A 22,451-nucleotide genomic window follows, 5' to 3' on the forward strand; every position below is an offset into this window, starting at 1 on the left:
GTAGGGAAATTAACCTTTGGGCTTGTGAATTTTTAAGCTCCTATGACACAGTGTATGATGTTTATAGGATTTAAGGTTTTGTTTTTTCTGAAGAGAGTCCAAGATGGAATAAGGCAAAGAATGTCATGGGGAAAGAGGGGGAAAAATAAAGTAATAAAATCAAACAAGTGCTGCTCTTATGGTACAAAATATCACTCAGTAATAACTAATTCCTAGACTTCAACTATGGAAGAATTTATGTACACAATCACAGAAAAAATTTCAAATCTTTTAAACTGATTAAAATTAGGGAAGGATACAGTGAATACACTTCAGTATTAACAGATCTCTACTGAATGCAAGAGCTTGAAATAGTTACACAACACAAGCTTCAAAAGCACATGGTTTTAGCCCTAGGGACTATACCCAGGACTATAACATTCTACAGCTTGTTCAGAATACAGTTTATAGCTGCACTTTCTTTCTTTTTTTGTGTGTGTGTTCTTGGAAATTTATTTGAAGCATTTAATAACCTCACACAGGGTATGGACTGAGGCTACCGTCTGCTATTCTGTACATAGAACAAACTGTTAGTTGCTGCACGAAGCCCTAATGTAAAAGGACAGTTCAAGTACAGCTCACGGTGCCCAACACTCCTTCCTAACTGCCTTTTTAAGAACTGGAGCAGCAATCCCGTGACCTCTCTACACTGAAGAATGTGCTACCCAGGCTATGGAATCAGAACTGTAAACCTCTTCTTACCCAGAGATGCCTTTCGTACCTGCAGAAGAGTGAAACAGCACACCAAACAGGAAAACCTCCCTGAGGACTTGGGGGGTGGTGGACGGTTCATGTCACTGGCCCAAATAGCAAAGCCGGAGCTGTTTCTCAGAGGTTCACGTTTTTAGGTCAGATTCAAACTACACGTTTTCTACCTGGGTCTGACCTCACTTCACTTTCCTCTTCACGTCATACCACCCACTTCAAAGCACACCCAGTGCAAGACAAGTGTTTTACTTGGGGCTCTCTGAAGTGCCTCCACAAGCATGGGCTGACCGGCTAAGACCACAAGATTTCCTTGCATTAAACAAAGCAACAATAAATAAGCTTGAGCGAGATTTCAGGGGATCTCTGCATACAATGGACCATTGATATGACACAAACATTGGCAGAAAAACACTTTGGAGCTACAGTATTGCTCCTGAGCAGATTGTACGATACTGTATGAATTGCCATTTGTCGGTTTGTTTTTACATGGTACAACATAGCAAAAAGGATTGATGGGGTAAGAAACTGCAGTAACTTTGGGTTAGCCTGCCTGCGTTTGCCTAATCTCCAGTATGGCAGAACCTCCTACTGTATTAATTTTATAAAATTAGCAATTAAATAGTTTTCCACCCTTTGAGAGCTGCATTCTTCTGAGAGTGCATGCAAGACAGCATTATCACACAGTATAAACAGCACACTTCACTTCTACTTCAAACAGTAACGCAGCAGTGACGATAGCACAGACTGCAACATTGAACCATTTGACTTGCTTTACACTGACAATATCCAAGGACAGCTAAAACTCAGTGCTGTTTCCCCCACCCTCCTCTTTCTGGATGAGTAGATGCCTTTCTTAGATGAGTTTGTGGTTACTGCATCTCAAGAGGCGGTTTGTTCTAGGCTCTCGAGGGACAGAAATGAGCATAAGCAACCAACATGCATCACTTACAGATAATATGACTGTAGATGCAAGCGCATGCAGAATAGTTTGATTTGCCACAACAATTGTCAACTGATAATTTAAAAAGCCAATAAAATTAACACACTGGAAAGCATATAGGAGAATCAAACTGTTCTATACTTCTCAGAGTCTTTAATTTGTTTATAACATCCATTGTATTTAAGGAAAAAACCCCACAACTAAGCAAACAAAAAACCCCTCATTCAAACTAGAATATATTAGACTGCTCTTTATGTAAAGCTGACATGGTACCTGGCCCTGAGCATTTGAAACACCACAGCCATGTGCAGGGAGCAATACAGTTAATGGTTATACCTCAGGTAATTGGTTGCTTAGCTACAGACATTTACATTTGCCTTGCTGAGGGCCTATTGCTCAGCTAGAATAAAGCTGATTTTTAAATATGAAATCAATGCATTCACTAATTATTTCTGAGGCCATTCTTGCACTGGACAGATATAAAAATACACAAAGAAAATCCTGAAGGGATAGGGAAGAAAAGCAAGAATTCAATTTGTATAGGCATTTCCTTCTCTATCCCGCGTTTTTCAGGTGGACAAGATTAAAGGGATTTTTCAAAAATCACACCTACCAATCATACTGATGTAAATTCAGAAATATTTATTTCAAGCAGTGACAACAAGAATCTAGGTCAATTTTAAATCCTCTGAATTTCTACCAGTGTATGAGATCATTCAGCCATTATTTTTTTCACATTTATTTTCTTGTCATGACTGCACTGTAATATATTGCTGCTCTAAGTATTACTTCAAGATATCTCAGAATAAATGGTCAGAGCTACAGCATGAGTATACAGAGCATCTAGTATCTTAATTCTGAAAGATCACAACATTTTATTCATATCTAAACAAATGGACAGATTTAGAGAATATTTTCTTGATTTGTTGGCAGTGGTTGTACACTGTACAGACGACCTACTGTTCAGGAACTGCAGATTTCTTAAGTACAAAGAGAATACAGCACAAAGAGAATCAACACTCCACAGCTGATGGGATGAATATTTGACGGGTGTCACTCACCAGGTTAATACAAATGGACAGATTGATGAATTCAAACAACATCATAAAAACGAGAGGTAAAGCACAAATACAAGTTAGGTAAGTTACAGTATGTGCATTTTCTAATTAGTTCATCTATAAGGCACTTCACTTAGACATAGCAGGTAAATAGAAGCGGGATATGAGGAAAACTGGAGACTAAAGCAGGGGTGTGATTATTCCCATGATGCAATAAAGCTGTTGAAAAAGTCTTTACATAACAATTACAGCCTATTTACCTTCCACAGTTGTTTACTATGACATGGTTTACAACTGTATCTGTACCATACTGTAGTAGCATGTTACATGTGTCTATATCTGCACGTGTGTATCTCCAATATTCAAGTCTTACTGGCTAAGACCCCAAATCACGCATAAGACAAAACTAAATTTTTTTCACAGAACATTTTTAAATCCTGCTAAAATATATATTAAAAAAAATTATTGTACTACAAAAGCCTTTTATTAAGACAATTATCAACGGTGTAATCAAACATTAAAGTTGCACAGAAAGGTCAAGTTCTACACTCACATGTATGCAACCCCCTCAACTCCTTTCAATCTACTGCAGAGCCAGAGCCGCCTATATGCAAGGAAAATTTCGCTTTTTCACTAGGAAAGCTCTTGCTCAATTCTACCATTGTAATACCTTACCCTTCTTTGCCGATCTCTCCAACTTTAAGTGCTTCACTAAGTGGCTCTTTACCAAGTTTGGTCAAGTTCATCTTGGTCTCTAGGGTCATTAGAAAAGATCCATTGTAGGACATTTCCAAATCAATCCAAAGTCCTAAAATTAACAGCAACAACAAAGATGTCACTTTAAGAACAGTCACAATCACTTATTTTAATGTCAAGCCAAAACTTGTATAAAAAAGAAGTCTACACATCGCACTTCTTCCAAAGGGAAAAACTACTTTTTTGTCAACCGATTATGTCATTAATTCACAAATAATTAAAAGCTTATCAAAGCAAGTTTTCTGTTCACATTAAGCTTATGGAACAAAGTTGAACGTTCGGACATAAATCAAAGCCATGCTGAAAGACAGATCAGTGAGTACAGCTAACGACCTAAAAAAAGGCATGTGATTTACACACACCTAAACTGCTTAAGAGATCTGAATCAAGATAAAGAAAACAGAATACAATCAGGGATTCACTTCAAAACTATTTAGAGTACTGCTCCAAGCCAAACAGTGATGGGGATACTCCGCTATATTACTTACACTGTCCAAATGAAGCAAAACTTGAAATCCCAGAGCAATATTGCTTGTCTTGCATCTTAGCCTGCAATCTCTTTGGCTTTTGACAGTGGTGTATCGAAGAAGTATGAAAAGGTTCGCTCAGTAACTCAGCTGTAGGCATTCTTCTGACTCACAGCAAATGGGGTCATTCCTTAGAACAATTCTAGACGTGTAGTATTAAGTTAAATCCTATTGTCTGGGCAGAGTATTCGCTTATGGCAATCACCAAAAGAATTGTCTTGGGAATAATTGCAAGATTAGGTTCTGCCTCTTAAGTGACACCCTGCAGTCCTACTGATTAAAAAAAAAGCTGTAGGGTATTTGTGATCCAGAGACTAGAAATCAGATGCCACTAAGCATAGATTATGCATCTTCCTTTTCCAGACACTGCAGCTGCACACAAGATGCCCTACCAGTATCTGGCACATCAACCACTAATGCATTCTACTTTTATTTACTTATTTGGAAGCAATTAATGGTAACTCCTCTTTGGGTTTGATTGATCTAGAAAAGACACAGTTTTTCAGTTAAAGAACTGTTTATTTTTCTGCAAAAACATACCAGAAGAATGGTATTGTTCCCAATCGCAGCCATTTATATTAACAGAAATACACAATGCTCCGGAAGACCAGGTCATTGAGACACTATGAGATTACATGTTGGAAGCAGTACTGAAGGCAAGTTTCTTCTTTACTAACCCAAATTATTCTTTCCTATCATATAGTTTTTCTAATGCTGTTCTAAAACAAAACACAAGAACTCCAACACAAGCTTACATAGATTTTTCCTCTTCACAGTAACGAAGTAGCTTTAAGATCATCAGCAACAAGAAAACAGCTAAACAGACCTTTTGGATAACCAGTCAGTCAGCATGCTTCAAACATCTATGTTGTTTTAACAGTACATCAAATTAAGCAAAGGATGCCATTACTGAGAGGGAAAGTTCTTTCTGGCCAGAAAACATTCATACTCCTTTTCCGGATGGAAAAAGGGAGGTAGGGGAGGGAGAGGGGATGAAGAATTGGGCAGATGGTACAATTTATTGAGTTATCTGGTTCCCCAGCGTTGACAGAAGTACAGTAAATACTACAGCATATGCTGTCACCCAAATAGGACTGTATTAACAGAAACATGATTTTTTTTCCCCTAACATTATCTGTTAACAAATTTAGTTACTCAGAGATGATATATAACAAAAAAAAAATATTTTCCTCATAATCAAGCACTGTTCATCCATACTTTTTTCCCAAAGCACATCACAATTAGTAACTGCATCTTAAATGCAAGGCACATCACAATTAGTAACTGCATCTTAAAGCCTCACAACAGACCACCTCAAAGGACTGATTGTCTCAAACACTTTAACAAAAAAATTAATAAATTCTTAAAAGTCTTGGTTCTGGATACTGGCCTGAAATTTTAGTATTTTTTTTACACCCATGTGTGGTTTATTCATAGGTCAACTTACCAACAAATACATTTATCCTTATGAAAACAAGCATTTCCAATTATCCATCCCCTTATTTATATCCTTTTAAGTACAATAGCAAACCAAGTTAGTTCAGTAATTATTCATGACTGCAAGCTCTTAAAAACCTAGATACTAAGAGTTCACATGCCATTTGACAATATGAAAGAAGTTACAAGGATTACAAATTCTACCATAAATGTTTGCTTGTCACGGTTTAACTGAACAAGAAACTGAAGGAGTTAATTGCTCCCACTGCTGTTGTAGGCAATTAATTGAAGCCAAGTGTTCAGCAGACTCCTAATTCCCATCTCATGACTTAGATCTACAGTCTTTGGTTACAACCAAAGTTATGAGAACAGAGAAAGGAATTAAAAAAAAAAAGTTTAAGTATAGGCAAAGGGAAACACCCTGACAAGAACCCCAAAGCCTAAGTTCCTTTAAAAAGAAACCACAAAACCACTTGGCAAGCATCATACCTGTAACGATTTTTAAAAGTTTCCACTTTGTTTTCTGTAACTCAAAATACAATTTCTACCAATGGTGAAGCCACTTTGCTACTGGGAACACCGGAGGATATCCTAAGCGCTGCGGAGAACCCGCTGTCCCATGCAGGAAGCGTACGACAAAAAGCAGCAATATGTTTTACTTCCCCAAATACTGATTCCACATGAGCTTAGTCCATCTATTCAATTTTTATTTCTCTTAAAAGACAGGTTTTGTTCCTCATGACAACAAAACAATTTGCTCTTTGCAAACATGTTGTTTACAAAGCTCAGTGGAAAGCATACTTTCAAGAAGTCGAGAGCAAAGTAGTCAGTGTTTTATAGATAAGGCTCTTCCCCAAAGAGCTGCAAGTCTCAAGGGAAATAAGGGCAAACAATAGCATTTGGACACAATAGGCTGAATTCATTAACATGTTATGCATGTCCAACAGAATTTAAGTCATTCCCCAAAGTCTGTTTTGTTCACACATTTATGAGGGAAAGGTTAGAGCTTACTAACCTTCTCATGCTTTTAGTCAGTGATTTGAGTGGCACAACATTTTTAATATTAGTGATAGTGTTTATTTCCTCCTGAATTTCATGCACCTGGTATTCTTGCAAAGGTCTGATGATAACCATTCATATGAGTTACGAGAAGAGCACTGTAGTAAGAGTGGCAGACAAATGAGTCTTACATCAAAACTACAGTTACGTAAACCTTAAAAAGACCAGATCCAAACTATATAATATGAGCAAAGATGAAGTCTAAATTGCTTCTAAGCAGAAACTGGCTTGTTATCTAATACTGTGCACAGCTGAATTCTATCAGAAATTCTCCAACCTGGGGAACCACCCTTGCATGACCTTTCAGAACAGTGAGCAGAACTAAGAGACAAACCACCCCAGTGAACAGAAATCCCCCTCAAACCCCCCAGTTCTGCAAGAAAGGACATGGTACTATATATCTGCTGGGTGTTCAACACCCTCATGCTCTGAGAAGATACTACATAAAGAAACACGAGTCTGTTCCTCACTTAGAAGCGCTGTGCACAGGAGAGCTAATGAAGATTGATCCTGTTACGATTTTCAGCTAGTTATCTGTTCAAACTTTGCTCCGTCCATGTTTGTTGTTATTGTTCTAAATATGCTACTGAGACTTGCTCAAGTTTGGCTTATTGCTGGCCTGTAATTTACAGCCTCTCCAGAAGTTCTTAACACTCTTAACAAGTATTGTAAAGTCATTAAATTCCTACCATTTCACTACCAGTTTATTGATTTTAGCATCATCTAGAAATGATTTTGATATCTTCATCTACGAGTTGAAAGAGCCATTTAAAACAAAAATAAGTTGTTTGCCGTGTAATCCATAGCTGCACCACAACAGGTCCTCCAAGGAAATATTTCCCTTTAGACCAATTAGAAACTTCTCCACCTTGAGTTAAATAATTCTCTTTCGCTTCTCCAGCCCAGTGTAATAATATCATAACTAAAGGAGTGAATGGAGTGAGAGGAGACAAGTTAAGAAACCCTTAATAAACTCAGAAACAATTCAAAATTAAAAACTGCTGTGATTATATGCCTTAGAAGAAAGATGGCATCTACCTCTCCTCAGTATATAGAACGAATACTTCCAAAGCTAAGAAGCATTAAGCCAAGTTTGCCTTTCTGTGAAACTACTTGAGTGATAAGAGTATCCTCAAATATAGTCCCCCTGCGATGATATGCAAGCCAGAAAGAACAGAAAAGAAAAAAACCAGTTCTGATTCATAAAGCAGCAACATGAAAGTCATTCAGCTTAAAAAAAAGAATCTGTATTTAATATTAAGGACATAAAATGATGCTGTATTTGGAAGTTTCTTTTCAAAGTAACACTGTATTCTTGTTTTCTGAGTTACAACAATTGTATTTTCTGAATCACTGTTTTCAGAACAGGACAGCTCCTGACGACAGCCAAATCTGATCTCTGCTATGGTACAGAATCAGATCTGTCTTGAGGAGATGTGCACTGCTCTCTGTAGTCCATGACAGAGTATCAGATACAGGTCTGCATCTCTGTTGCATGCAAATTTTAATTTAGTTCAGTAATTATTTCCAATGGAAAGACATGACCCTATTTCCTTATCTGCAGAATTACGTTTATACCAAGCCTGATGCTGCTACTATTGGAGACAGAGATCACTCAGTATCTTCTCAGAATAAGCTCTTAATAAATGTGCCTTCCTCTGGTCAAAACACCCACAAGATAAACAGACCAAAATTCTGTTCTCCACAGGTACAAAGGCATGAACCTGGCAAAACCAGAAGAAGCAGCATATATTTTACCTCTATGATCAACAGAAGGTTTGAAGGCTTGAAGGATCTTCGGCACTGCTATCCCCATGTCAAGCTCAGTTAGAGTTAGCTCGTTCATGAAGTATGGCAGCTAAAAGAATAGAATGTAAAAATCAAATCCATGTTATGGAACTAAACATCATTGTTTCCTGAGAGAAGAAAGGCAATTAAACTTAAGGAATAGATTGAGCTGAAAAACCACCAGGGAAAGAAGACAAATAGGATTACACAAATTTCTTTCAATTCTAGGATTTCACAGTTATCAGCTTCAAAGTAGTATTTTAGGGGGAGATTCAGCATCTGAACTTCTAATGTTTTTAGAACTATGCTGAAGTCCAGGTGGTGACCTTAAACCTCCAGCATGCTTTTTAGTCAAAGCATGTAAAAAGCTCAAGAATGAAGTATAAATCCTATTTTACTATGAATAAAAATCAAAGGCTTCTTCGGATTTCAAATTCAGTCATATATTTTGTAGTTGCAGTTATATCAATGTCTCAGCTATTTTTATCTTTGGCAAATTCTTTCATAGCACATTAGCTTTTAAATCTGTATCATAATTTTATCATAATAGAGGCACAGAATCACGATGAATTGAGTATCTATTTACTGTAAGTATTTCTAATTGATGGAAATTCTACCTCGTGTGAACAGACAGTGCTCTAACCTATCAAAAACACATCCATCCCCCATTCCCAGTCTTTCAACTTCAACTGTTTCCAATGAGATGTTTGGGTACCCTGCTGTCACAATTGTGGAAACAGCCAGGGCAGAATTAGGTTACTGCTTATTTCCCAAAGCACAAGCAACACTATCTCACAGCTGGTGCTGGCAGCTAAATTTCAGAGCTTTTGTCAGCAAGACTACGTTTTCCTTTGCCTTTAGGAACAGGGAAACTCCCCCCCAAACATCAGGAGCTAAACAGGTCTGTGATTAACTGCTGCTGTTCAGAAGAGTTACAGACTGCAAAGGGAAGACCCAGAAGTCATTCAAAAGCACCACTCCTCCCTTCACCCTTTGAGCTTGTGCAGTTGATGCACAATTATATCCTATCACCCCACAGACAGCTCCTTCCCTGACTGTAACTCCCACTGACCTCTCCTGCAAGTAGTGCATGTCTGAAGTTAAAAGGAACACATCAGAACTGTGCTTCCCTTATCTCCTCCATCTTAAAGGTAACCTACTATTTCTCAAAGCAGGTTTCATAATTTATAAGCAATTCTACTTATCCCTAAAGTAAATACAATAATACTTGTACTTTTTACACAAAAACTTCACAGACACAAATAGTTAATCCAGCTGTAGTTCATTTGAAACTGAAGTAGCAAAGTTACCATGTTGAGATCCTACTGTGAAACAGAGAGCAAAGCTGAACTGGAACTCTGTATCATATTTATTTACTTGTCTTTTACATATAAGTGTGAAATAAGTGTTTCTTCTACTGTTTTAAAACTCGAAGACTATGTGTTTGTTTTCCTCCTAGGGAATGTGTAGCGCAAGTCTCCAGATTAGTTACCTTTATTTTGCTAAGTTTCATTTGGATCTTCTTTGACACTAGATCAGACCAATACTTTTCTCCTAAAAAATCCCAAAATATTCTTCCAAGCAAAGCATTCACCCAGGCCTCTTGTTCTTCTTCCTCAGCTTCCACATGGGCATCTGGTAACTGAAAATACAGACCAGGTTACTCAGCTCTATAAATTCTATAAACTAAGGTCGAAAAAGGCCTCATTTACACTGGGAAGTTCAGTGTTATAGTCCGGGTTAGCTAAGAACACTAAATGCTCAGCACAGACAGCAGCTTTACAACCACATCAGCTGGCCTGACATGAGCTTGCTTGTCATCATCCTGACATACAACAGAGCGAATGCGACCACATAGATATAGATTGACCTCTGGCAATGAAATGAGAAAGTTGTATGCAATTTAACCCCGGCAGAAAAAGCAGAGTTGGCAGACTTACAAATGTGTCTGTTGTGGAGACACTCTCTTCCCAACAGGATCTAGAAGAACAGCTACTCTACTCTTCCTTTGTTTTATCAAAAAATTGGAAAGCAAGACTCAATCTTACATCCTTAAATTCAGTTCAGAAACATCACAAATAGATGATAAACAAACACAGTACAGGAAAACACACTCTTCCTTCCAATGTTTGTATACAGTATTCAGGAACCTATATTGTTACCTCTGTTGCATTGAAGGTTTTGTTTACATTCCAAGAGAATTATGTCTTGGTTTACTTGAGAACCATCTCAAAACACTTGGAGGTATTACATGTTCGGATGTTGCACCACTGACTACAGACAAAAAAGTAAAGGCAACTGAAATAATTTTGGTGTGTACATGCTACCATGTATTTCATTAAAACCAGGAGGTTTCCATGAAGGAAAGACAACATATTTAACATCTCTCAACTGCCTGCAATGAAAGAGGAATTCACCACCTTTCATTATTACAGGCAGAAATCCTGAAGCCAGCAGAAAAGCAGTGCTTTCTAAAAGCAGTCAGGTAGATGCTACAGTTCTGAACATCATTTCTCGGCAACAACTGTTCCCAATGGCTGCAGCCTGACGCAGGCAGAATTGCTGGGTTAGTAGCTTCTGCTGTGACGCAAGTTTCCTGCCAGCACTGTTGATCTATTTATAGAATGACTTCTGACGTGTGCCAGATTCAGCAGCAAATTCATCACTGCTTCAGGGGTTGTCAAGGGCTAGGATATCTTTTTTCCTGGGGGAACACAAGATGTGTTCATTTGTATGCTACACCATGGCCCCCCACTCCTTTCTGGACATTGTATGAAAGTCTGGCAACAGAGATGCATGACATGAATTACATCTTTGAAATGAACGGTGATTGTACTTAACATTAAGGATCCATTTATTAAGAGTGTCATACTTAATATTAAGGTTCTGTTTATTAAGAGCGATTCAGACCAAAGGATTAGACATTGTTCACTATTACACTGCTATGTACTACACCATACTAACACACTAGCCATTTAGTATTGCTTTAAAAGATATTTTAAAAATGGAAACCATACAATCCATGACTGTTCAAATCAAGCTGTAGTCTATACAAAAGCCAATTCCATTTCTGTCCCCCAATCAACCCAAGCAGCAGGTACACTGCAGTAAGAACTGTCCCACTGTCATCAAAGCCACAGCCAGAGGACCTTCAGATACATACTAAAGGCAAATTCCTAACCCTATTCATGGCAACAGGGCCAGGACATCATTCTTGAGAAGAACTGAAGAGGTCAAGCACTTCCTGAAACATGCAACAGAAAAACAGTTCGTGAGTCCAGGACAAAAAGCACTGCTTCATGTGATCCAGAGTGCATGAGCAACGCCAAACGTGGGGCTGAAAACAGATTTTGTAGTATAATATCCGCACTTAAAAACTACTACAAACAGTATCCAACTTACACTTGTGTTATATGACAATTCTGTCCCAATCAGGTGCTCAGGTGCACCCAGGAACAGTAGAAGGCCTTTAGCTCCTCACAGTCAGCAGAAAATGAAGATCAACTTTTCTACCAAGCACTAAAAATTCCACTTAAATTGTTTCAACAAGCCAGGACCTCAAAAATATGCTTTTAGTTCAATCTACTTCAGAATATACACAGAAAAATTTAACTTTTTACTACTATTGGGAAGTGAGGTCTGTGGAATTTTGTTTGATTTTTTTTGTTTGTTTGTTCGTTTTAATTTTAAGCGTAAGATGTAAGTTCTTTTGGGACCAATGGTTTTTAGGACACACCTGTGCATTCCTAATGAAGAAAATCTACAGCCATATTGCCTTCAGCTGTACATTCTTTTAGGTTCAAGACACTGCAAAAGTCAGAAAAAATACATACATTCTTGGGAGACAAGAAATCAAATTAAATCAACGAAAAACTTGTATGTTATATTAAGAAGAAACTGTGGTCAACATGGAATCAGCAAGCTGAACTCCCACTGACTTTCTATAAAGTTTAGGACCAACCTGTAGTTAAAGAAATTAATTCTTCTTTCTACATAACTCATTTTTAAAGTAGTAGTTAACAAGATAAAATATATCACCACCTCCGATGCATCTTTTGGGGGAAAAAGTATTACCTTTTTCACAGCTGTAGGGCTGCTATCTGCACTGAGAACGGGACTACCTGAAGGGCTTTTCTTTTCGTGTGGAACACACTTTGCCATATAAATATTGTAGTCCAGAAGCATCTTCTGCCGCACGTTGCCAGCCAGATCCTTGTGCTTCGGCTGGGATGCAATTTCTTCTGCACTTCCCTTGCTGCTGCTTCGGCTGTGTGTGAGAACTCCAGACTGATTATCAGTTCTACTCTGTGTTGGCAAGATCCCTAAATTAAAAGGAATAATACTTGTTTAACAGAAAAGGAACCTGACAGTCAAATGGCAGAGTGTATGATCAAACACTTCAAGGAATAAAATAAGCTTGCAGATATAATTTATTCTGAAAGAGACCATTTGGGGTAGTGGTTTCTCATTTTGAAGGGTAAAAGTAAATTCCACTACCGTGTGCTTATAGGTGGTCCTAAACCCAAATTAGTCAATATTTGGTATGATTCAGCACTCAGCAGGATGTGGGACTGGAAAACTCAGCTGATCAACAGCATATTTGAATATGGAGACTAACATATGTATAACATATGGCAGAATTCCCAACAGACCTGCTGGGGAATGCCTAAAATAAAAGTCAGGCGATTAAAATGTACCTATAACTAAACCTTTTTTTTTTTTAGTTAGTTTAATTATAGCCTGTTACAATTAAAATGACTGTCAAAAGCATGTAACTATTAGAATTTTAATTAGCCATTAATTTTGCATTTGAATTTTCAAGAAGTTATGTGCCAGAAATTAGGATGTTAACCAATTTTTAAAAAGCTTCTCAAAGAACATATAAAGACAGAAAAGTATGAGTCATTCAGATTTAAAATTATTAATTTAAAACCATCCTCTGATATATTTCAAACATTTGATCAATCCTGTAGACTAACATGTTTGTTGTTTCAGATAATAATAGCACAGGACTTTTTATTTAAACAGAAAAATGTGTTTTCTTGTGACATTAACCCATGAGAAAGCTCTTTATTGTTTACAGGAGACTGGAGCGGAAGGAAGGATGGAGGAGGAAGAATGGGTAATAAGAGGACTGAGTCTAACACTGCAAATGTTGACATCAGTTCCGACAGTACAGAGAAAAAGAAAGACTGAACAATTCATCTTTACAAAAATTACAGGAGTTGTTACAATCACTGAAAAATAGTGTATTCACATAAAACAGTCTAAAAATAGTAAGAACAGTTGAGTGCATATAGCCAAGTATATATCCAAGAGAGGAAAAGGCAGGGTGGGAAGGTGGGAATGAGAGGCCAAAATAAGGAACAGAAGAGCACCTTTAGTATTATTTGTCTGTAAAGATCACTATAGCTCCACAATTGCTCTAACTGCCACTGTGAAAACATAACTTTTGTTTGTTTCTTTTAATAGACACTTTTACTAGAATACAAAATTTGAATACCTGGCTTGCTCCCACATAAACTGGAGAGCTTCTTTGCTTCAGACTTCAGCTTGGATGCGAGAAGGAACCTTCTGAACCATTCCTCCTTCTCCCTACCTGTCCTTCCAAAGAGATAAAGCACTTGATCCTTTTGGCTAGCGTACTTTGCTCCATCCTGAGGTTTCTTGGATTCTTCACTGTTCAAGTCCACTTTTTCAGCAGATAACTTTTCCTCTGCATTCTCTTTATCGGTCTGGGCCTTAGCCATAAAGTCATCCTGTCTAGCCAGTTCAATGCAAATAGGGTATTTCTTATTCCAAATTCGTTTTCGTGCCAGACTCTTAGGAACCAGGGAAATCTGAAGGATAAATGAAAGTGTTAAATCAACTTACTTTTCAGTTGTATCTTCTATGTTTCTATACTCACATAAAGAACATAGGAATGCAAGAGATACAGATCCTACGTCGGATCTGCTGTGTTTAACTGACTCAACTTATAGCTGGTTGATGTCCAGTTCACTGCTATCACTAGGTCTTTGGTGAACCATAGCCTTGGAATTAAAACAAAGACCATTTAAGCAGCTTAGACTTCTACAGTCATGCAGATTAGAAACTCGGTTTTCATTTAGTAGATCTTATTCTCATAGATATCTCATAGAACATTATTCCCGTGATCATGGGAATTCACACTGAGTTTTAAACTCAACTTTTCAGGCCCACCTCATGAAACAAAGTTGGCGATAGTCACATCAAGTATGTAAGAATTGAGCCATAAAAGTGATTTGCAGATAACTAAATTCTAAATTCAGCATATTCAGAGAGAATTGAGACAATGCAAGTGATGAGAAGAGTGATAAGAGTTAAAAATTCTTATTTATGGGTTGAACTTCCCAGTGTTCTCCAAAAATTGTGGCTAAATACCTTGGAGAATAGCCATCATTTGCTTATTACAGTCAGGGCACTTGGCACTTTTGTAACCAAATGAGGGTGGGTTGGTGGAGGGAAATACTGGAAATTTTTTTAAGACACCATGGGGAACAATCAGCAGTCAAGTGCTCTTGTAGCATGTGATAGCTTTGCTTGTCTTCGTTATGGAAACACAAATCTGCAATAGGCAGGAATCTAACTTTTTGCTTTGTCTTTTTCACCATCTTCTTTTAATGGTAAGCAGAGCTGACACCAAGCTCCTTTCCCATACAGGGAGGTTTTCCTCACTGTCGCCTTGGTCCCTCTCTCTCTCTAACTTCTAGAGTCAATTGAAGCATTGGTTTCTCCTACCTCTGTACTGCCAAGGCCCTCTATTGACAAAGCAGGTTAAAAAAAAAAAAATCCATTTTTAATAATGAGGTATTGATGTATTACTTAATACAATGCCAGTGGAACCAACTTCACACGGCAACTCTTCACAGATTTGAGGGAGGCAAATAACATGTAGGAAAACAGTCCCAGCATTATTCTTGATGCACTTTTCCAACAGCAAAAATCCCTCTCTCTTTCCCCAGACAGTGGGTACCAACACCAAGTCTGCCTGTTCCAGCCACCTCTCGTTCTCTTTTACATTCATATAGCACATATGTTCCCCCTTCAAGTGAAATGCAAATGTTGTCTGAACTGCCTTGGGAGAGACAACCACCACGGATTATGCATTTTGGTGTAAGCTTCAGAACAGTCATGCAGTAATCTAGTGTATGGGGAACAATTTTCTGAACTCCGGTGTGTTAACTCCCGTGTGTTAACTTCTGCTCTGAACCGACAGAGGAAAATCATGCTTTTCCCTTACTGTGTAAATATGTAATTTCTTCTAAATCCTGCTCAATCTTCCTCCCCAACACAATCTTTTGCAAGACAGTCACGACAACAGTTTTGTCTACATAATGACAGAACATGAAACTGGAGGAGTGAAAAAAAAATTCAAAATTAAAAACAAAGTTCCAAAGTATTCTTTGTTAAAATCAAATATAAGTAAGGCACGCTCACCTTGCTCTCTGTAAGTTCATAAATTTTCTGGCTGACATATGTGACTTCAGGCTTTGGCTCATTGTACACAGCCCTCCTAGAAATATTTTTATTGGGTTTTGAAAGTCGTAAGGTGCTTCCTTCGAGTCGCACATAGACAGAGTGAGTCAATGTAGCATGGTATGTTTCTGGATCATAATTATAAATTTCATTCATCCATCCCTAGAGAAGAAAACATGTGTTAACAGGCTTTTAAGCTGCTGGAAAACCAAGTACAGCGTGTACATAAAAGTTTTAAATAATTATCCAAGCTTTTGGCAAAGTTATTTCACATGCTGTATAAACACAACAAAGCAGTAAATGTCCTAAATGAGGTAGCACCAAACGGACACGGCATGAGATGAGGACTGCATCCCAAGCACACAATTTGTTTTTCTGACTAAATCATTTTGTACAAGTAGCACAGCGCTCTCTCGCCTCATCTTCACGAAATGCTGTGAGATCTGCAGACACAGGCTTGCTGGGAAAAGCCACAAGGCAGCCAGCAAGGGTACACTGCAGAGCAGCCCATCTGCTTACAGCAAACACGGACATTTTAATCACCAATAGTCAAGGCAGAGCAAACAGTCTGTCTGCTTATAGACAGCACTGACATTTTCATCACCAACAATTAAGGACTGAGTGGAAGACCTCAATGGAGTTTGTTTTAATACACCATCACCGTTTAAGATCATTTAACATGTTGCTTAACTGCCCAGTTAACACAGGAGTCATACACGTGGATTAAATTTCATTCATTTCTGCGTAGTGAAAGAAATGGAAAACAAACAAACCAGCCCTGCTGTTATAAGCCTGTAAGTGCTGACTCTAACCATGGGGGTGATGTTACTCCTCTAACATCTGATTACAGAAAATGCAAGATGATAAATGGAGCAGAAGACAAGCCAGAAAACTCATTCAAGGAGGACAAGTCTTCCTTCTCTTAACCTGCCATACAACATACTTTGATAATTACTTCTACCTGTGCATCAAATCCTTAATTTGGCATACTCAATATTCATTAATGTCAATAAAAAGTGAAGGAGATAGACTTAAACAGCTGTACCCTAAAGCATAAAGTAAAATGGCATCTTTACAAATACCCAAGTGAGTACTGTAGCGGGGAGAGCATCCACTGCTGGGAAGCAGGGAGAGCTGAATGACCATCCTTAGCACTCTTCAAAACAAAAAAGTTGTAACTACCTTATGCAAAACATCCCAGAAATTACTGCAACATTTTAACTTATTAAAGAAATGTAAAATTTATTTTAATGCTCATTTACTTCAGTGCCATATAATTTCTCAAAGTAGACAGCGTATACTTTCCTGGGTACCATAGTAACAGTAATATCTATATTTTGCCTACTCCAACATCTAGCTCCATTTTCACTATAAACCCTGAAAAACCTAGAAAAATTAGCATTTCTTTTGTGTTCAGGAAAGATTAAGTCATTCATCTTTGCTCAGCTCCAAAGCAGACTACCTCTTTTACTAACGGAAATACCTATAACACATGCTCTTTGAAGAAGCTTTGTGTTTGGGTTTTTTGCTTACACTGGGTTATAGAAAACTACCATACAGGAAATACAGTGCATGAGGAAAGAGTTTTCTATAAACCATCAAGGCTCTGCACAGCAGGGCTGATGTATGTTTGAGCACATCCTGTTTCCTTCCTAGAAATTACTAAGCCAAGACATCTTTGAGCAGACAGCAATTAATTTTCAGCCAGTTAACTCCAGCTGGACCTACTGAAGCACAAGGACATCACGTAAGTTGCCTAAAGCCACCATGAGCCATTCACTCTGTGCAGAACTGGAATAGCCATACGGCCCACAGATCTCTGGAGAGACTCCCACCTGCCTCCTAGATCAGACCTCCAAGCTATTTCTAGCTCAGACACCGAAGTCTGGAGCCTGCAGCCAGGCAAATGTACAGATCAAAATTTGCTCCCTCAAAAGTTTACTGCCTTCTGCAAGGCAGTTCAGTGAAAGACCACTCAAGCTGCCACAAGTGAAAGCGGTACTTGGAAAGTGGATCTTTATATGAAGTTTAGCACACGAGCCCTTTTTATAACTGTAATAAGCTTCGATGCTATTTTCAGTAGGAGGGTTGGAAACCTCTGGTTCCATGTGGTACCCAAGAAGGAAGGTCAGAGTACAGTTGAAGTTTCTTTAACGTCCTGGTTGAGATGGAACTGGCTGGAGTTTTCCGACACCAGCACTTGAGCTTAGCAGAGCACATGTAGTGATGAAAACAAGGAGCGATTTACACATTATTCTCTTGACTGCTGTGCACCGTAGTAAGCTGAACATAGCTTCCAAGATGAAAATTTGAGATGACATGAACACCTTGGGACACGCATCAGACGCACAAACTTTGCTATACCTTCTCAGCAGCGATAAGACTGTTATCCAACACCCTTACAGTCATGTTTAATTTTATCCCTCCACCACATACTGAGCTAGACACACCTGCGATAAAAAGGAGTCAGGCCCAGCCACATTAAGTGACTTAACCAAGTCCAGTGAATCTCTGGTAGCACAGGGGACTAAATTCACCCATTATGTCATCCACTAGACCAGCGCCTTTCCTATCCCATTTCTTCTATAACGGGCTGGTACTGGCACTTTCTGCCAGATTTCCTTACCCTACACAACTAAACGACAGAGAAGAGGTCCTTTTGAAGACTGCCACCTTCTTCCCAGCAGCAGCAAGGCACACCAAACTTAAAGGACAAAAATAAACAAACCAGAATCTCTGCTTCCTCAGTTTGTATATTGATGCTTCGCTTTTGGCATTCAGGAGCCCTGGAAAGTCCCACCTGTTTTTCCGATCCCTACCACGCGCCCAGGCTTTCCACTTCAAACAAACAGATTAGCTGTATAATCTGCCAAGCACACAATTCTCAAACCCTGTACTGCTGCCTCTCCTGCTCATGTAAGTAACAAACCCAACAGATGTGCAAACGCTGCTTCTCATAGCACAACTCCAGATTATCAGCAACTAAAGAACCTGTCCAAGACTTTTAACAATGATTTCTGGCTGCCTAAGGTACTGAAAGTTCAAAATCTAGAACCAAGAGAAGATAAATACATTTACTGCCTAAAACAGCAGCCTACATAGCAATTTCTATACAAGGAAGAAATTGGCTGCTTCATGTATTTGAGTCATAGCCCAAAACCCAAAAGACACAGAAGTTTAAATTCAAACATTTGGGGGCTTATTTTCAGACAGTACCTACCCAAAAGTCAGGATGAAAGAGAAACCACATTACTGCAAACCCTCCTTGTACGTAAATTTTTAGTTTCCTAATTTCTAAGGATGCACTGTTTCTTTTTGGCACTCAACTTTCAAGTTATTTTGCAACACAAAGAAACACTGCATGGCTGAGAGTGAAACATTAATACTTCAGCAAATGATGATTCTTCACTCTGTTAATGAATCTGAAAACATGTGCCAGCCACAGGAATACTTTCCCCCTCATATATCTAACAGTGTTAAAGAGGGAAATGACACTATCTGCCTTCTCACTTCAGCAATTTTCAGTTTCATAAATTGTTTCATTTAGCTTAAAAACATTGAGAAGGTTACCCAAAAAGCCCCAAAATTCATCCCAAAGTTCCTGCATTTTAAGAACAATTTTAGCAGAAATACCTCCGCCCCTCTCTTTGCAAAAACAAATTGGAACAAAATATTCACAGCCTACGGAAACCATTTTGCAATGCATCTAAACAGAGAAGTTATGTTACCATAACGTACTAGCAACAGATAAATTTTCCCAAACTACTGAAACAACAATGGATTTCCTTGTGTAGGAGAGGAGCGACTGTATGATGGGTCTTTTTCGTACTAGCGAAGTTGTTAAAATAAGAAATTTAGTAATTCAGGGAGGACAATGACCATAGTCATATGCTACTCTGCAGCTGCTTGCCATTTACACTGATCCTGTGATCTCCATTTATAAAGGTCAGCAGTTGCTCTGAATTCATAGCTGAAATCAGGAGAAAGTGCCTCACCATCAGATTGGTAACTAAGCTGAAAAAGTACCTGGTTAGAATATTGGGCAGCATCGCTTTTATAGCAAAGGTCACAGTTATTATTCAAGCTGTAACAGGATCTGGCCTGTTTGTTGGACAGCAGAGACTGAAGTGGCTTTCGGAGTGCGGCCCATCACCTCTGTCACAGCACTGCCATCAACTACACCGGTCTCTGGAACACAGATGCTTGCATAAAATGGCTTTAAAAGGCCCATCCTGGTTTACTGTTCCTCTTCTGTGACTCTGGGCTGCAAACCTTCTATTCAAACTGTAGTTCAACAAAATAATGCGAGTAAGAACTGCAGAGTCAGGCCTTGTAGAGTACCAACTTTTTTGTGTTACTTAGTTCAAGATCTCAGGCATGTTATACCTTAACCTGAGAAGGGAGTTTGGGAGGAAACTGCAAAAGATCCTTACGAAGGACCCAGAGGGCTGGGGGTACAGACCAGGTCTGCAAGTAAAAATAAATAAAAATCATTCCTTCTATGGTATTTTCAAATACATAAATAAAAGAATTGGCAAGTCAACTTCACAATACAAGCCCAAATCTAGATTAAAACTGCCCCCAGAGTTTCTTAGTGGTATTAACAGATTGATTAATATCCATTATCATTCAATGATATAATCAAATGCTCCAGTACCGAAATTCTGGAAAGACTCAAATCACTCAAATCATACTTCTTGTATTAGTATCCCTTTCATTACCACTATTTTATAATACTTCAATAGTTGCTTGATAAGTGAGGAAAAATGTAATGCAGTTTTTTAAGTTTTTATTGACAGGGAATCTAAAGACACAAAAAAGGTCTAAGGTGGACAGAAGTAACCATCACCTTAACTGGAAAACACATTTGTCTGCCAGAGGCCACTATCAAACATGAAGTCCCTTGGGTGATACCCAGGAACAGCATGCTGGTAAAAAGCCTCCTCTTTCTGTACAGCTGTGGCTCAAGAAGCTTCATTTCTCTAGCAGGCACTGCCAACACAGTCTTCTCATAAAAGTTCTTTCTAATGGAAAGGGTAAATTTATCATTTAGTGTTACTTCCAATCCTTTGTGTCAGCCAGCACAACACAAGGGAATGCACACTTGAAAAGGCCAATAAGGAAGTTAGAAAAGACTAATGCATTAAAGAAGAAAAAAAATGTGAGTGAAGAAAAATAAAAAGGAAAAGGACATTAGAGAACTGAAGACTGAGGGAACAAGAAGATAAGGAAACAGACACTTGAGATGCAGGGAGTTTGTGTGGATTTTCTGGTTGGGGGGATGTTCTCCCTCCAACATCAAAGACATCTGAGTGAAGTAAGTACAGAAATCTACAGCAGCAGACACTAACCAGCACAGCAGCGTTCTATTCTTTCACATTGCAAATGCACCATTTTGGGGGAGACAATATTAATGTTCAGGTATTTCAGCAATTGCTGAGGGGAATTATCCACTAGTTCTTGAAACCAAGGAAATGCAAACTTCTCAAACAACATTTACATGGGGGAGAATGCACACAAACTTGTACAAAAATAACTTGATGGCAGTTTGGCAGAATCCCAACTGCTAGAGCCCCATAAAGGGATCTTGCTCATAGCATTTATCATAATGGCATGAAAGCAGTCCAGGCCAGAATACGAGACCAACAAGTTCTGAAGATAACATCTTTACAGAAGAGCATCAAGTTTGATTTTCCTATATTCATATGAGTTTTGTTACAGATTAAGTCTTTATCTCATTTTTCAGAGGATCTGAACTGTGCAGTGCTCATTTTGACAGATGCAAATAGAAAATAGTTGTATGAGGTGGGAATAGTAACTTGCAACCCGCTAAAACATTTTACATTACGTTCCACTACAATATGGGCACTGAGATGGTTTTTAAACTCCTGAAGCAGTAAAAAGCCCTTTTATAGAGCTTTACATATTCAGGACAATTACTCTGTGTGTTAATGAGCACAAGAAATACTTATCAGGTCATACAAAACATTAATCTACATTCATACAGACTTCTCCACACAGTTCATTTCTTGCCTACAGCCATTCTCATAAGATGTATCTCCTGGATAAAAGCATTAAAATATAGTTTAAAGGTTCCTGAATAACAGGTAACATCTCAAAGAGCCAGCTTAACACCAGCCAATAATGAATATCAGAATCTTTACCAGCTTTCAAGTACGAAGGCAAATTTATACGCAGTGTCTCAGCACTCAATTAACAAGGACAGAACTGAAAGTCTGTCAGGACTTGTACATGTCAGCAGCAGGGAAATCAACTAGGCAGACAGGAGTGTTCAGTCTGCATTTGCAACAGCAAATAAAGACCACAACTCATACCACTCAAGAAAAAAAAGGAACACCAAGGTGGCAGCAGGGCCGGGTATGCAATTGCTGCATGTATTCAGCAAAAGTTGGCTTTTATACTCCGCTTCTCTAACTTTTCAGTTACCTAAAAATACATTAGATTAGCTATCAATAGATTCTACAGCATATAACCAATACCATCTTAATTTAAATTCATGCAACCTTTGTGTTGTTACACAACTGGAGATGCACCTTCAGAAAGCTCAGGATGGATTTAATATTTACATAAATACAAGAAAGCATTCACAAATACTCTGATAAGCAAGTGATATCAACTGAA

General features: G+C 38.4%; 1 protein-coding gene across 2 annotated transcripts in view; it reads right to left on the reverse strand.

Annotated features, from left to right (window-relative positions):
- Positions 1-22,451, reverse strand: part of TEX2 (testis expressed 2) — a 30,416-nt gene that overhangs the window by 5,374 nt on the left and 2,591 nt on the right. Inside the window, exons 2-7 of one of the 2 annotated variants that reach the window (XM_009703994.1) lie at positions 15,771-15,971; positions 13,816-14,152; positions 12,387-12,634; positions 9,805-9,954; positions 8,283-8,382; positions 3,421-3,553 (exon numbers count right to left, since the gene is read on the reverse strand). In XM_009703994.1, the coding sequence (XP_009702296.1) occupies positions 3,421-3,553; positions 8,283-8,382; positions 9,805-9,954; positions 12,387-12,634; positions 13,816-14,152; positions 15,771-15,971 (1,169 nt within the window). Of the gene's footprint in view, positions 1-3,420; positions 3,554-8,282; positions 8,383-9,804; positions 9,955-12,386; positions 12,655-13,802; positions 14,153-15,770; positions 15,972-22,451 lie in introns of both variants that reach the window. The other variant, XM_009703993.1, reaches the window with a different exon arrangement.

The sequence above is a fragment of the Cariama cristata genome, unplaced genomic scaffold, assembly GCF_000690535.1.
Source record: "Cariama cristata isolate BGI_N322 unplaced genomic scaffold, ASM69053v1 scaffold19067, whole genome shotgun sequence".
Lineage (NCBI taxonomy): Eukaryota > Metazoa > Chordata > Aves > Cariamiformes > Cariamidae > Cariama > Cariama cristata.